Source organism: Canis lupus, chromosome 2 (genome assembly GCF_048164855.1).
Source record: "Canis lupus baileyi chromosome 2, mCanLup2.hap1, whole genome shotgun sequence".
NCBI lineage: Eukaryota > Metazoa > Chordata > Mammalia > Carnivora > Canidae > Canis > Canis lupus.
Window position 1 is genome coordinate 27,003,104 of NC_132839.1, and position 15,368 is coordinate 27,018,471.

The 15,368-nt window shown below is 42.1% G+C and overlaps 2 protein-coding genes and 1 long non-coding RNA gene across 5 annotated transcripts in view; 1 reads left to right on the top strand and 2 right to left on the bottom strand.

Annotated features, from left to right (window-relative positions):
• Positions 1 to 2,999: 2,999 nt before the first annotated feature.
• LOC140614314 (uncharacterized) lies at positions 3,000 to 4,692 on the bottom strand. Its single transcript, XR_012015213.1, has 2 exons — positions 4,446 to 4,692; positions 3,000 to 3,638 (listed from the first exon to the last, which is right to left on the bottom strand). It is a non-coding gene; the product is annotated as an uncharacterized lncRNA (long non-coding RNA).
• The window catches only part of ACOT12 (acyl-CoA thioesterase 12), a 51,454-nt gene continuing 40,641 nt past the window's right edge, over positions 4,556 to 15,368 (top strand). For both annotated transcript variants that reach the window (XM_072793365.1, XM_072793354.1), the window contains exons 1-2: positions 4,556 to 4,690; positions 12,324 to 12,393. In XM_072793365.1, coding sequence (XP_072649466.1) covers positions 4,564 to 4,690; positions 12,324 to 12,393 — 197 coding nt within the window. In that variant the 5' untranslated portion in view covers positions 4,556 to 4,563. The remainder of the gene's footprint in view (positions 4,691 to 12,323; positions 12,394 to 15,368) is intronic.
• ZCCHC9 (zinc finger CCHC-type containing 9) overlaps positions 14,610 to 15,368 on the bottom strand; it is a 44,934-nt gene continuing 44,175 nt past the window's right edge. For both annotated transcript variants that reach the window (XR_012015199.1, XR_012015179.1), the window contains one exon: positions 14,610 to 14,902. The gene's annotated coding sequence lies outside the window, so the exon portion shown is untranslated. The remainder of the gene's footprint in view (positions 14,903 to 15,368) is intronic.

Consider the following 15,368-nt stretch of genomic DNA (forward strand, 5'->3'; position numbering starts at 1 on the left):
ATCTCTCTCTCTCTCTCTCTCGATCTCTTTCTCTCTCTGAATAAATTTTAAAAATCTTTTAAAAAATAAAAAAAATAAATCTATACAACCTCTTCCACAATATAGAGGGAATACTTCCTGATTCACTTGATGAAACTGACATCAAAACTAGACAAAGAAGGAAAGTCAGAAGAAAGAAAGAAAAGTAAGGAAGGATGGAAGGAAGGAAGGCAGGCCTGAGTGGCTTAGTAGGTTGAGCATCTGCCACCCACTTGGGGATGATCCCAGGCTTGGGGCGTGATCCCAGGATCCGGGGTTGGGCCCCACATCAGGCTCCTTGCAGGGAGCCTGCTTCTCCCTCTGCCTGTGCCTCTGCCTCTCTGTCTCTCATGAATGAATGAATGAATGAATGAATGAATAAATTCTTTAAAAAAAGGAACTACAGACCAATATCTCCCAAAAAATAAAGTTGTAAAAATCCTTAACAAAATACTAGCAAATAGAATTCAGTAATAATAAAAAAGAATTATATATAAATATATGTATCATTTATATATTATTTTACATATAAATATATAAAACATGGGATTTATTCTAGATGCAAGCCTGGTTCAGTATTTGAAAACAATCTCTATAACACAGCATACTGACAAGCAGTAGTGTTGTAGGGTCTCCACTGAGTAGTGCCTGGGATAAAGGTGGAACCAGGAAACCTGGAGAAGTAAAAAACCTGGATTCTATATACATGGCTTTCGTTCAAACAAAATCAAGTGCTGCATTCCACATGCATTAGGTGACCCCCGGGTTGTACAGCTAATGCTGGTCTGTCTGAGAGCTGGGGCCATTGGAAGCACAGGGACAAACAGGAAAAAGGTTGGCTTGAGGTTCCAGGTACTAAATGGGATGATCCAATTGCCTCAGGTGAGACTGATAGGGTCCAGGAGCAAAGAAGAGGAAGAAACCCTGGAAAAGGTTGGCAATTCCTAAAATGGAAAGACTCCTGGCGGCCTCTGAGACAGCACAGAAGTGTCATGGCTTTGTGTGCCTTGCCCGAATGCCCGCAGCCCTCACTGTGCCCGTGCCCAGCCCAAGCTGACAGTGTCACCCGGAGAGCGCTTGCCCTGTAGTCAGCAGGGATGCTAGGGAGCTGGTGCTCCCCAGGACAGCCCCTAGTCAGTGAAGGATGGGGACGTGCACAGGGTTGTGGGGGGAAGCTGGAGAAAAGACCCTTGGAGGGGTAACTTAGGTTGTTCTTCACAAACTTTCATGTGCTTATGACTCACCGGAGAAGCTTAAAAAAATGGAGATTCCTATTCCGCAGGTCTGGGATGGGGCCTGAGATTCCGCATTTCTGCCAAGCTCCCAGATGCCTGTGCTGCTGGTCTGGGGGCCACACTTGGATTCCCCCACCCGTGCATTCTACACTTTGCTCCCAAATACAATGTTTGCTTTCAAATTCTTGTTGGAGGGTAGGCTTTGGGGAAGGTACTTTTTTTTCCACCTCTCTTGTTATGTTTTGGACCCCTTGTTCTCAGTTTTCTAAAAGCCTAACCACTACCTTGCAATGTGACCCAGGGCAAACATTTCATTTCCTTATCTCCAGAATGAGGGGGTTAGACTATCTGGTTCCCTTCCCACTCCAACATCCTAAAGAAGTTCTCATTATTCTAGTGATTACCATACTTTCCACACGCCTCCCGATCTGCTTTCCTGCTCTTGTGCATGACCTTTAAAAATCAAGCTGGCTTCACATTCTGCTCATCTTCAAAAGATGTCTCTCAACAGAAATGGAAAATGGAAGCCTTTTCTTTAAACATAATAGCAAAAATCCTTGACAGATAAAGGATACAGCAAATGTTCACACATGCAGATGACATTTTCATTGTGTGGGAGAAAAAGAGACCATTCACAAAAAACATAAGAACAGTAGTTTCAGGCAGAGGCTGAAAACGAAAATCAGTGGGAAACCAACAAAAGATATGAAACCATAATCAAAAGACATCTAAATAGGAGATAATACACATAAGAAAACACAATGGTGAGTTTGTGAACTTGTCTGCTTTTGGATCAAACATCCCTACACATACATATGCAACTACAAGCTGTCCTTTTTCCAGAAGGAAAGCTACCTTCTCACACCTATGCTTAAAATATTTTGAAATTCCTCCAGTTTACAAGGAACCAAGTTAATGAGTATATACATGATATTACCACTTTGTCACTATTTTTTTATCCAAAATAAGAAAACCAACATCATGCATACCCTATTTCTGGTAACTTAATTAATTTTCTAAGATACTAATAAATGAAATTCATACATGTAACCATCACTTATTGCTGTGTAACATACATTCCCCAAATCACAGGTCATGCAACCATAAGTCGTTGTGTCTCAGGCATGAGCCTGCATGCCTGCTGGGCGGCTTAGCTTCAGGCTGCAGGTCTCTAGGTTGGCTCAGGGGCTCTGCGATAGGTGTGTGCAGTACAGCACCCAGATGCTGATGGGAAAGCTATTCACGCATATAATCTTTCCATGGCAGAGGTCAGGAGAGTAGGAACATGCCGTGCTTCAAAGGATAGGCTTGGAACTACACCCTTACCTCCCCATGTTTCATTCCAAACAAGTCATGTGGCCTAGCCCAACATTAACAAGTGCCTCCCATAAAGTTATCAGTGGATGGAATGAATATATGCTGAACAATATCTGATTGTTCTGATGTTTGATATGCTGAACAAATCTCCCAAAATGGTATTGGAACCTGTAGAGGCATTTTCCAAAGAGGGGTGATATGAGTAATAACATTGTGATTGAAATAAGTATATTTCATATGCATTATAATAACTGCAAATGAGGACCATCTTGGAGGCATGAGTTTTCCTTTGTTTTAAAAAGTCATTTTTATCCTCTTTATAAAAGCCAAACCAGTGCTTGCCTAACAATGCATCCAATTTTTATTTATGCTTGTATAGGATGGAAACCTGCCCACAGAGGCTCCTAAAAGTTAATAAGGCCATGTTGCCACAGTTCTTCTCTTTATTAAAATATTTTAAAAGAGAAGCAAAATCACCAGGATCTCCACTCTAGTATTTCTAGGCTGGGGCTTGGCAGGCTGCATAGGTACGAGAAAGCATCACCACACTGTTGGAGTCGATTAGGGTTGGTGGTAGGCTACGGTGGACAATCAGGGGCCCTGAGGTCAAACCAGATCCTCCTCCTTCCCTAGCTGTTCCTATTATGTCAGCTGCATGCCTGACATGTTTCATCTCTCCAGGCCTGGTTCCTTCACCTGCAAATGCTCTCCCAGGTGCAGCGGCCCTAACAGCACAGTAACTAGGAACGTACTACATGCTGGAGGTTTTCTGGTGTCACCATGTCCTCAGTGAGAGCGGCTTGGTAAAGTCACTGATGTCAGCTCTAGGAGTGTAACAGCTGTGACCTGTTAACAGGCGAGACTGGAAATTCTCATCGAATGTTCTAGATTTCTTCTCCCCTGAAGATGAGTGCCTCGGGATTTGCTGGATCATTCATAGTGAGATGACAGTTTCTAGCCTGAAATTCTCTCCATAAGACCGAAAGATGGCCCTTCTCCGCTGAGCGCCTCCGAGGGGCCTGCAACACCGCGCTTCGCGTTTGCGGGTCTGGCAGTGGGAGCCGCTTCCTAAGGAAACGATCAATAACAAAGGGTTTGGGGGGGACTATGATAACATCCCAAGAACCCAAGGTATACTTGGAACTAGGAGCGCCCACTCCACGGCCGCACAGCGAGGGGGGGGCGGTCCCCTCAGGCCACAGTCCCCTGGGCCGCAGCTGACCACTCAGCCTGTGACCCCGCGGCCGCCCGACGTCTTCAGGCGGTGGGGGCCTCCCCGCGTCCCCCACGACCCCGGGAGGCCCTTCCAGAATCCTCCAAGGCCGCTGCCTCCTGCCCAGGTAGGAACACAGCCGTTCGCAGCCTCGCCAGCCTCGGGGTCCGGAGCCGCCTTCTGCTGAGCTGGGTCAGGGCTCCCCGCGGCCCTCCCCGCGGTACTGCCGGCACCCCCAGGGGCCCCGCAGCGCACCTGGCGGCCCCGCCCCCCCCCCGTGCCCCCGCAGCGCTCCTGACGGCCCCCGGAGTGCCCCCGCAGCGCCCCTGGCGGCCCCGCCCCCCCCGTGCCCCCGCAGCGCTCCTGACGGCCCCCCGAGTGCCCCCGCAGCGCCCCTGACGGCCCGGTCCCCCGAGTGGCCCCCGCAGCGCCCCTGGCGGCCCCCCGAGTGCCCCCGCAGTGCACCTGGCGGCCCCCGAGTGCCCCGCAGCGCCCCTGACGGCCCGGTCCCCCGAGTGCCCCGCAGCGCCCCTGGCGGCCCCCCGAGTGCCCCCGCAGTGCACCTGGCGGCCCCCGAGTGCCCCGCAGCGCCCCTGACGGCCCGGTCCCCCGAGTGCCCCCGCAGTGCACCTGGCGGCCCCCGAGTGCCCCGGGCAGCGCACCTGGCGGCCCTGCGGGGAGCGGGATTCGAGGCGGGGGTGGGTGGAGGCTGGAGCGGGGCGGGCTCAGCGCGGCGCCACCCGCCGACGCCCCTGACCCGGGCCCCGGCTGCGGCCGGCCATGGAGCGCGCGGCGCCGGGGGAGGTGCGCATGAGCCGCGCCATCAGCCCCGCGCACGCCAACCCCCGCGGCGAGCTGAGCGCCGGGCAGCTGCTCAAGTGGGTCGACGCCGCCGCCTGCCTGGCGGGTAGGGGCTGCCGAGGGCGCGGGGGGCGGGGGGACGCGGCGCTCTGCGGGAACGGGCGGGGGGGCCCGAGGCGCAGGGTGCGAGGATGGAGGGGGTGGGGGGAGGGGACGGGCGAGGGGCCCGAGGCGCGCGGGGAGGGGATGGAGGGGGTCGGGGAGGGGACGGGCGAGGGGCCCGAGGCTCAGGGTGGGGGATGGAGGGGGCGGGGGAGGGGACGGGCGAGGGGCCCGAGGCTCAGGGTGCGGGGATGGAGGGGGCGGGGGAGGGGACGGGCGAGGGGCCCGAGGCTCAGGGTGCGGGCCCACCCTCCCCAGGGGGAAGCCGACGCCTGGAGCCCAGGCCGCGCCACTGCAGGACCCGGGGTCACGGAGGAGGGCGAGGGAGGGCAAGGGGACGTGTGGTGCTGAGCCCTGGGGACGGACCTAGGCCAGTGATTCTCAAACATTTTAGTCTTAGTTCTATTTTACCCCATTAAGTGAGGACCCCGACAGCTTTTGTTGATGTGCGTTATTTTTGTTGATATTCCCCATGTTCGAAATCTTTAAAAATTAATTCATTTTAGGAGAACAGGAATAAGCCCATGATGTAGTTTTATGGGAAAACAAGTATATTTTCAACAGTAATAAAGACCTACTTAGAAGCCTGGTATTCGTCTACATCTCTGCAAATCTCTGTAAGGTCTAGTTTGATAAGAGATTACTCCCCTCTCACACCTGCTTCCGAAGCAGGAGAGCGTGGTTCTTGTCCCCAAATCCCAGGATGAAGGTCAGGGACAAAGGGGAGGGAGCAAAGCAATGGACGTGTATTAGGTGAGGGTACAGAGAAAGCTCTCAGGGGTGAGGGGTGTCCCGACAGGCTGCCACTGAAGGTTTGAAGGCTGGTCTTTTATTGAAAACTTAACAGGAAGGAGAGTTTGTGGCCTTGAGATTCTTAAGCCGTCTTGGTTTGAGCAAGGACTGTCCATAACACCCTTAATGACCTATTTCTTTTTGGTCTGGGGAGTTTCTGTGATGACTTTGTAGCCGCCAAAGAAAAATATTCCCCAGACACCAGGGGCTCTAGTCTATTTTTTTAATCTCTGGTTTTTACATCTCAGCACCGTGGGATTTCTGTGAGCCTGATTCCATGGCCCTCCACCTATCTCTCCCTGCCTAGCCCTTCCTGTCCTTTGCTCACTTCTACCTTCAGGTTGTTGCTACCGTGCGCCTATTTAAGCCTCTTCTCAGACCTTTGCACCTGCTTCTCATTATACTGTTATGCTCTTCTCTTGGCCCCTTTCGCCCTATCTCAGCCAGAAGATCCTTTCCTCAGAGAAGTCTTTCCACCTGTTTACATATGTACCCTTTCAGCAATTTTATCACAATGCTCTTTTTTATTTCCTTCATATCACTTAGTACAATCTGTGATTATTTTGTATATCGATCTGTTTACCTCTCTATTTCTTGCCTGGCTAATTAGCATGCAAACCAAAGCTAGTTCTCCAGTGCTCAGTAAGCTCTAAATAAAAACCTCCCACTTTTATGGATGGGTAGGTCCCTGATGGATGGGTCCAGAACTTGGAATCCCTTTTTAAAAATGAAGTCAGGCTTTGCATAAGGCACTTAACAGACTCAGCAAGTGTACATTTTGAAGGAAAATATGGTAGGATAAAATACTAGAGCTGGAAGGAGCTTAAGATTGTGTGTCTTAGGACTCTTTACAGAAGGCCAAAGTAAAGCTCAGATAATTGCCAAGCCCTGCTTTTCTCACTAAGCATCAATAGGGTTTCTAATCTCCTGTATGTTAACTGCCCACAAAATTTAGTCCTATGTTTATGCCAATCTGTTTGTTGATAGGTCTGTTTGGTTTCTGTCTTAACAGTTATCAGTATTTGAGGTCGATTATAATAACAAATAATGGAAGCGTGAATATAAAATTAATTCATATTTAAGAGAAGCATGTGTAAAAGTCATTGAGGTTGCTAATAATAATGATGCCTATTGCCAAGGCAATTGAATATATTATGTGAGTATTGAAGTGACTTTTATTACCTCACTTAGTGCCTCTGCACTGTAATGGATAAACAGTTGCCCTCCTGTAATTGTCATGAAAATTTCTTTGGAAACTCAAACCATAGACAGATTCAATTGATAACCAATTACTTTGGAATAATAGTTATATAACAATATAACATTAAAGAAACCTTTAGGATACAGTCGATTTGGACTCATGGAAATACCTGTGTTAAAAACTCCATGGTGAGAAGCACCATATAAGCAATGGATTTTGTTTAGCCGAGGTATAACTGAATCCATGCAGAGAAATGCTGCACCATGGTGCTTTACTTTATATAGTAAGAATAATATAAAAACTGCTTTTCCTGGCATTTTCCCAGCCAACAGTTCCTTATTGACCAGCACTTCTTTACAGCCATATTACTATGATAAATAATGATCACAGTCATAGCCCCCAAGGTACTGCTGTGACATCCCCCCGCACCCCTGCCACTGCTAGATTCCAGAATATCTTCTCAATATTAAAAAAAAAAAAAAAAAAAAAAGATCAAATATGTTCACTATCATTTTGGCATTAAATCTCATTCCTGGCAGTAGCCCCATTTTTCTAGCTCATTAAGCCTAGAGGATTGAAGCTGTATCTGAGGCATTCTCCACCCTCCATATCCATTTCTTATTTTGAAATATCACAAACTCACATTTCCCTCTATTTCATTTCTGAATCTTTCCCAGGATTCACTCTTTCAGGAATGGCATGCAAGCCATCCAGTTGTGCAGGTCAGAAATCTCAGAGTCATCCATTCTTGATCCCTCTCTCTACCTTGCTTCCCGCTCTACTTATTGAACCAAGTCCTGTCAATGTTACCTTAAAGGAATCAGTCAGGGCGCCTGGGTGGCTTAACTAGTTGAGAGTCCCACGTAGAGTTTCCTGCTCCTCAAGGAACCTGCTTCTCCCTCTCCCTTCGCCTCCCCTCACCTCTTCTCTCATGAATAAATGAATAAAATCTTAAAAAAAAAAAAAAAAAAGGCATCACTCAAACCCAGCCACTGTGCTATACCTACATTACCACCACCTAGGCCAAGCTACCATCATCCTTCATGTGAACTTCAGCAGTGGTTTCTAAGCTGATCTTCTCCATTCATTCTGGTCTCCTCTCTACACTGTATCTACAGCATTTTTCCAAAGGTGGTAATCTGATCATGTTGTATGTTGTTTATCTTCTCCCAATGTCTTCCTTATCAGGAGCTATAAGTACCAAGCACGGTAAGTATGTCCTATCAGAAAAAAATAAATAAATAAATGTCATAGAGATAACAATTATGAACTCTGGGGAAAAAAACATTAAATAAAAGCTACTCTGACAGCTGACAAGTGAACAAAAGCAAATTTAGAACATTTGGAAGTCAACACTGAAGAGGGTGGTACTAGTTAACTTTCTCTGTTTCATTTTGTTTATTTTTTCATGATTTTAAACCTGAAGAAAGACCCCAGTCTGTTTCTAGCTAAATTTCTGATAGAAAACCTACACATTTGCTGATCTGAAGAGCCAGAGGATTTGGGGAAAACATAGCTACTGAAATGTGAGGAGGAAAATTCAAGAAAGGAGTGAACCAGAGAGGCAGAGCCCTAAAATCTATGTTTTCTGCTTAAATCTCTGGTGAACCTTGAATCATGTATGTACAAGAGAAACTCCAGCCTTCCTAGATAATGCCAAAAGAACTGAACAGGGCTGTCCCAGCCCCTAGGGAGACAAGAGTTTTATAGTTTGAGTTAACTACTTACCTGAAAAAAAACAAAAAAAAAGAAACAAAATAGTACTTTTCACAGGAACACGTAAGAATACACAATGTCTACAAAGTATCACTCACAATGGCTACAATACAGTTCAAAATTAGTTGATATACAAAGAAACAGGAAAATACATGCATTATTAACTGAAAAGATAATGGAGATCAATCCCTAGATGACCCAAGTGCTAGAATAAAGCTTCTGGGATTCTGCAGCAGCTACTATAACTATGCTTGAGAATGTAATAAAAACTATGATCATAAAAATGAAAAGATAATAAGTGGGGCAGCCTGGGTGGCTCAGCGGTTTAAGCGCCTGTCTTCGGCCCAGGGCATGATCCTGGAGACCCGGGATGGAGTCCCACGTCGGGCTCCCTGCATGGAGCCTGCTTCTCCCTCTGCCTGTGTCTCTGCCTCTCTCTCTGTGTGTCTATCATGAATAAATAAAATCTTAAAAAAAAAAAAAGAAAGAAAAGATAATAAGTCCCATCAGAGAAATAGAAACTAAAACAAGGAACTAAATGGAAATTCCTAAACTGAAAATTGTAGTATCTGAAATAAAAAAGTGCACTGGATAGGCTTAACACCAGACTGGAGGCGACTAAGAGTGAGTTAACATAAAGGTGAACAATAGAAATGATCCAATCTGAAGAAAAAGGAAAACATGAATTTCAAAAATGAACAAACAGAGATTTATGAAAAATACATCAAAAGGTATGATACACTTATAATTGGAGGCCCAAAAGAGATGAGAAAAAATATGAAGCATAAAACAATTATTTAAAGAAATTGTAAGTGAAATTTTCTCTCATGTGATGAAAGATATACATTTACAGATCAAAGAGGATCATAAGATACCAAGCAAGAATACCAAAAACCCCACATCTGAGTATATCACAGGCAAACTATGATGAAAACATCTTGAAAGCAGACAGAGAAAAACACTATGGGTATAATAGGAGAACAATGATTAGAATTATTTCTGACCTCATCAGAAACACTGGTGTCCAGAAGACAGTGGAACAATATCTTTAATAATAATTATAAATCTGTCAACTAAGCATTTTAAGGCCCTGTGCTTAGTCCATTCTCAGCTAACCCTTCAGCCTTACCTTACCAGCTCTGCTTCTTGCTTTCTGCATTTTTTCCAAAGATTTTATTTATTTGAAAGAGCATGCATGTGTGAGTAGGAGGAGGGGAAGAGGGAGAGGAAAAGTATTTAAGTAGACTCCATGCTGAGCACAAAGCCTGACACAGGGCTCAATCTCACTGAGCCACCCAGGCACCACTTGCTACATTTTATCCTCAAAGACTTTGATCAGGATCTTTCTAGTCTGTTGTCCTTTCTGCCACATGTGCTCTCTGTTTCTCTGTTCCTCCTCCCCAACACATCTATTTTAGTCTTAATCATCCTTCAGATCTCTGCGGAAGCATCCCCTCCACATGGAAGTCTTCCCTGACATCCCACCTAGGTCTGGTTTCTTAGTTACGACTTCTAAAAGGTTCCTGTTTTCTTCAGAACATTTAATTCATTTTGTTATTACTTATTCATTTTGTTAATCTCTGGCTTCTCCACTAGACTCTGTGAGAGCAGAGATCATAGTTATTTTATATTTCCAGCACCTTACATAGAGGATAGTGTAGCACAAGTATTCAGTCAACATTAAAGAAATAAATGAATGAAGAGACCATCATTTTAACCAGTCATCATCTCATACCTGGATTACAACATCTTACCTAGTCTGCTCCTGCTCCCAGTTTCTCCAGGAAGGCAGTAATAGCTTTAGAGTTTCTCCACTATTCTTGGCATACTGTGTGAAGGACAATCAAAATCAAGAATCAGAGCAAATTGGTCCTGTTGAATTCATAGCTGACATAAACAAAACAGGACAATCACATAGAATCACTTGTAAAAATTGTGGTCCTATGTAGGTTCCCCATATTTTTCTTTTTAATGACTCTTAAAAGTGTATAGTTATAAACCATGACTGTTGAAGCCTCTGAAGCCCATATTTAGCTTCTGAAGTCAAAATCACTATTTAAAACAATGAATTGAACCTTTCTAAGCCTAAATTTCCTCTTTTGCAAAATGAAACCAATGATAGTACTAACCTCATGTAATTGACATGCATAAATACTTAGATCAGTGCCTGGTCAGTAATAAGTGCTTAGTAAATGATAACTATTAATATGATAATGTTCATGATCCCTAATGTAATATAGTATAGTGCTATGTATATAAATATATATAAAATAGATACTTGATATAAATAATAAAAATTTAGTCTTTTGATTATTGCACTTGTCATTTAAATCATTCAAAATTGATCACTTATGTTGGTATACCTGGTAACACTTTATTAACAAGAATAGTTTAATAAAAAAAAAAAAAAAAGAATAGTTTAATAAACTCAACATCCTCCTCCCTCATGTCAGGTAAATGGAATGAATGTCTTTAGGTACTCCTTACTCAATGTTTTATAGCATATATTTGCAGGAATCTAGCACTTGTCTAGAAATCTTAAGCTCTAAAAGGACACTAACTATGGCTGGCTCTCTGATTGCCACTGAGTAGACTTAGTAAGAGAGAGGACTGACTCAGCTCAGAGTTTGGAAATCAGTAGAAATTTAACAAATGTTTGATACACTGAATTCAGTTGAGCCCAACTTGAGTATTTCTAGAGTCTGATACTTTTACATTCCCTTCCTCTCACTGAACTTCATATCTGGGAAGCCAATCATCTCATCACTCACACACAAAGTGCTGCTATGGTTAGTTTTCTGGTAACTCCGTTTATATTATGTGCATGTTTGGAAGAACAATTAGTTATTTCCAGCTGGTAAAACCAGAATGTCCAATTTTCTACAAATTAGATTATAGGGAGGAGTGTTCTAAATACCTGTTGTGTGAGGTATTTTCTCACCTCTTTTAACCCAGTACTATCAATTATTATTATAGTTAAAGCAAGTTACACAAAGACAACTTCAGTGTAATCCACTATCTCCTTCATAATGTAGCAGCAGGAGAGATATCTCCAAAATTAAAATGGGGTTAAAAATTCCTAAAAAGCGAGGGCAATCTTTTTGGGTTTTAACTGACTGTCAAAATCGGGTTGTGGCAGAAGCACATGTCAACATTTTTCCTAAAGAATAAATTCTATATTTTTATATGAAACAAATCAACAATCAAATTTTAAAAATTTCAACAAATTAAATGCAGGCATGGAATATGGAAATAGCTAGGGTTCTTCCCTAGTCTCCTTCTACCCTATTACTCTCCTCTCCAACATATATATAAATTTGGTAGTAATGAACAATAAATATTGTCTAAATACCTAGTATGTGCTAGGTTTCTCTCTGATATCCAGAGAAATTGCTCTCTGACGTGGGTGTGATCTCAGGGTCTCTGTAGTGTTCAGCGCTTATACTTGTTAAGTAGTCTAAATATATGCAGCTTCTGGTTATGTGGGATAATGGATACAACTTTGATGCATTGTTTTTAAAATAAAAGAAGGATAGTATGTGACAAAATATTTAAAGTTGACACCAACTTACTAAAATTGCTATTTAAATAGCTAGGTATACTAGATATTGGTATTGAATTTCAAATCAAAGACAGTTTAAGTTAAAACTTAGATGAAAGTACAGTAATTTCCATGCAGTAGAAGCACAACTTACAGAGTGAAAGAACTGTTATTGGTCCAGATCATCCAAAAGTGCGGGCATAGTGGTACTTTACTGAACCAGAGGACAATTTACTAGAATAAGTCCTTTAATTTTTATTTATTTTCCCTTATGCTGAAATATTTAAACATAACTATTAATGAAGTACTTTTTCCCTGTTTTTGAAGCCGAAAAACATGCTGGGGTTTCCTGTGTTACAGCCTCAGTGGATGACATACGATTCGAGGAGACTGCTAAGTAAGTAGCATTGCTCTCTCACACCTTTCTCCTGGACTTATTGGCTCGTTTACAACATTTATTTGTGGCATCTATGCTTATTTATTTGGAGTCAGTGGTCCAATTTGTTAATAAAATAACACTTGACCTAATTAAATCAGTAAAATAGTAATTGCAGGACTTCCTTTGCTAAAGACTTTTAAGTGTAAATTCACAGTCCTGGTTTTGTTAAGAAATAGCTCAGAAGAGATGCCTTCTGGTACAAGGCAGAGCAGGATTTCTAAAAGCTGCCTCTTAATGGCTTCTTCCTCTACTAGAAGAATAATTAATGATAATAAGTAGGTCTATGTGGGGAATTTCATCATTAGGTTGTTGGGTAAACATTAATTCATCTGAGTACAGATGTTAAATTATGAAAAACATTTTATATATGGGAGTGTGTATGTGCTTTACCATCTCTTATTGCAGAAAATTTCAAGATAAACAAGTATTTCAAACATACACAAAAGTAGATTAGTACAGTATATCCCCAAGGACCATCACCTAACTACCACAGTAATCAACTCATGGACCTCTCCATGCTCCACCACACACCTGGATTTTTTCAAGGAAATCTCAGGCATCATCTGTGAAAATTTCATTATATATTTCTATATGATTAGAGTTCTTTTAGAAAACATAATAATATAATCACAATACCATTAACAGAAATAATTATTCTCAGTGGTCTCAAAAAAATTTTTTTAATAAACAATTAGTTTCTTGAATCAGGATTCAACATGGTTGGTATGTCTTTTAACATATAATTTTCTCTTCTTTTCTGTTCATTTGTTTTTTAAAGAAACCTGCTCATTTGTCCTATAGAGTTTACCACATTTTGTATTTGCTCATTGTATCCCTGTTTAACATGTTTACCCATTCTTTGTATTTCTTGTAAAATGATAATTACATCTAAAAATTGATCTGATGAAAATTTGATATTTTGTTAAAGCTAGTTCTTGTCAAGAGCACATAATGGGAGCTCCTGGGTGGCTCAGTCAGTTAAGTGTCTGCCTTCAGCTCAGGTAATGACCTCAGGGCCCTGGGATTGAGTCCCACACCCGGAGCAGACTCCCTGCTCAGTAGGTAGTCTGCTTCTCCCTCACCCTCCACCCATCTCCTGCTGCCTCAGCTCCCTTACCTCTCTGCTCATGCACTCTCTCTCTCTCTCCGTCTCACTCACTCTCTCAAATAAATAGATAAAATCTTTTTTTTTATAAAAAGAATACATAATATCTGATGTTCATTATCTAGAGCATTATTTCATTAGATATTGGTCAAATGGTGATATGCCAGTTCTATCATTTCTTCTTCATTTATTTTCTGAAATATTTGTATTTCAGAGAGACTCTTTATTTCATTAATTACTTGGTTACCCTTAGGTAAAGTTTGTCCAGGAAAGACGGCTTAATTCTTTTCCTTTATTTAGTGTCATTATAAGCCTGTGGACTGTAACATATTTGATACATTTCAATCTGGATGTAGTTATTCTTACAGATGCTCCAACTGCCTCATCTTTAAACAGTGGGAGCTTCTTCAGTTTGGTTCCTAAGTTCTTTGGACAGAACCACAAAGTTAGAAGTCTTTAATAATTCCTTTGCATTCTGGTATGATAAGGTGGGCTCATCTTTTATGTTTCTGTACAAAATCTTAGAGTCATAAAGTTGTTCAAAAGAAATAGTAAGTAGAGATCACAATATGGAGAGAAATGTGCTCATTTCTACAGGGTTTATCGCTATTTCTAGGTTCTTTTCAGGGGAAAGAATTATTTGTTTTTTAAAGAGTTTATACTAATACCTGTAATAAATTAGGATTATGTGGTTTTACTTAATTTCTTTGATTTTATGTTTGTGTATCTGTTTTTGTTTTTGTTTTTCTCTGAATATTTTGATCCTTGAAGAGATGAACATAACTTACAAGGAAAAGGAAGAACGAAGGTCATCTGTTTCTGGTCTTGGATGGTTCTCAAGGACCATGGAGGTAGTTGGCACGGTTTTCAAGCCCTGAGTATTCTTGTCCAGTGAGATGCTCAGTCTGTTTCTCCAGCCTTACTGTGAACATTTATCTATTTGACATTTATTTATTTAGATGCAAACAAAATTAAGTTAAATAAAACTACATACATGAAGAAATTACTTCTTCAAAACTGACACAGAGAAATTTTTGGCAGGAATTAGAATCATAGACATGGAGAGACCTTTATAGCTCAGCCCAGCCTTTATTTGTACCAATGAGAAACTGAGGCTTCATACCCTGCGCAAACCAGGGGACAGAGAGTGCTTTGAGCGTGGACCTTCTTATGCTTAATCCAGTACTTTCCCTGATCCACTGCTTCTGTTTTTGTGATCAGCAACTTTTACTGATCATTTCCCAATGGGTGTTCTCATAGGCAGCTGGAGTGTCATTGAAAGAGCTGTGGACATTCTGTGGTCTTGTAGCTGCAGATAAAAGGTCCGTTGACCAAGTTCACATAGTGGCTATGCGATTTTCCCTGAAACAGAAAAAAATGACATATTTATGTTTGTATCTCAGTAAAATTACAAATTACTAGAAATCCAGACTTATGTAGAACTAGATAAAAGCACCATCATTAAATTTAGAAATGCCAACAGTGTAGTGTAATAAAAGATCTATTGTGTAGCTTCCAAACTTAAATTCTATAAATGAGACTTAACTAGTAAACTCATCAGTGAAATGTCGGTTGCCATTTTGCTCCATTTTGCCCCATTTTGTGTCTGTGTTATTGGAAAGGATTTGTGGCCACTAATATCATGGAAAGGAACCTTCTAATATTTTTTACATGGAACTTGAACCATGAAAGAGAAATCTGAAAGCTACATGTAGAAAACCATGTAATTTGGTTATAAACCGATTAGATATTTTTTAAATTCTCAAATATTTATTGCCTTTATAAAAACTGCTCTGTATTCAGTAGGATATATGAATGATTATGGCAC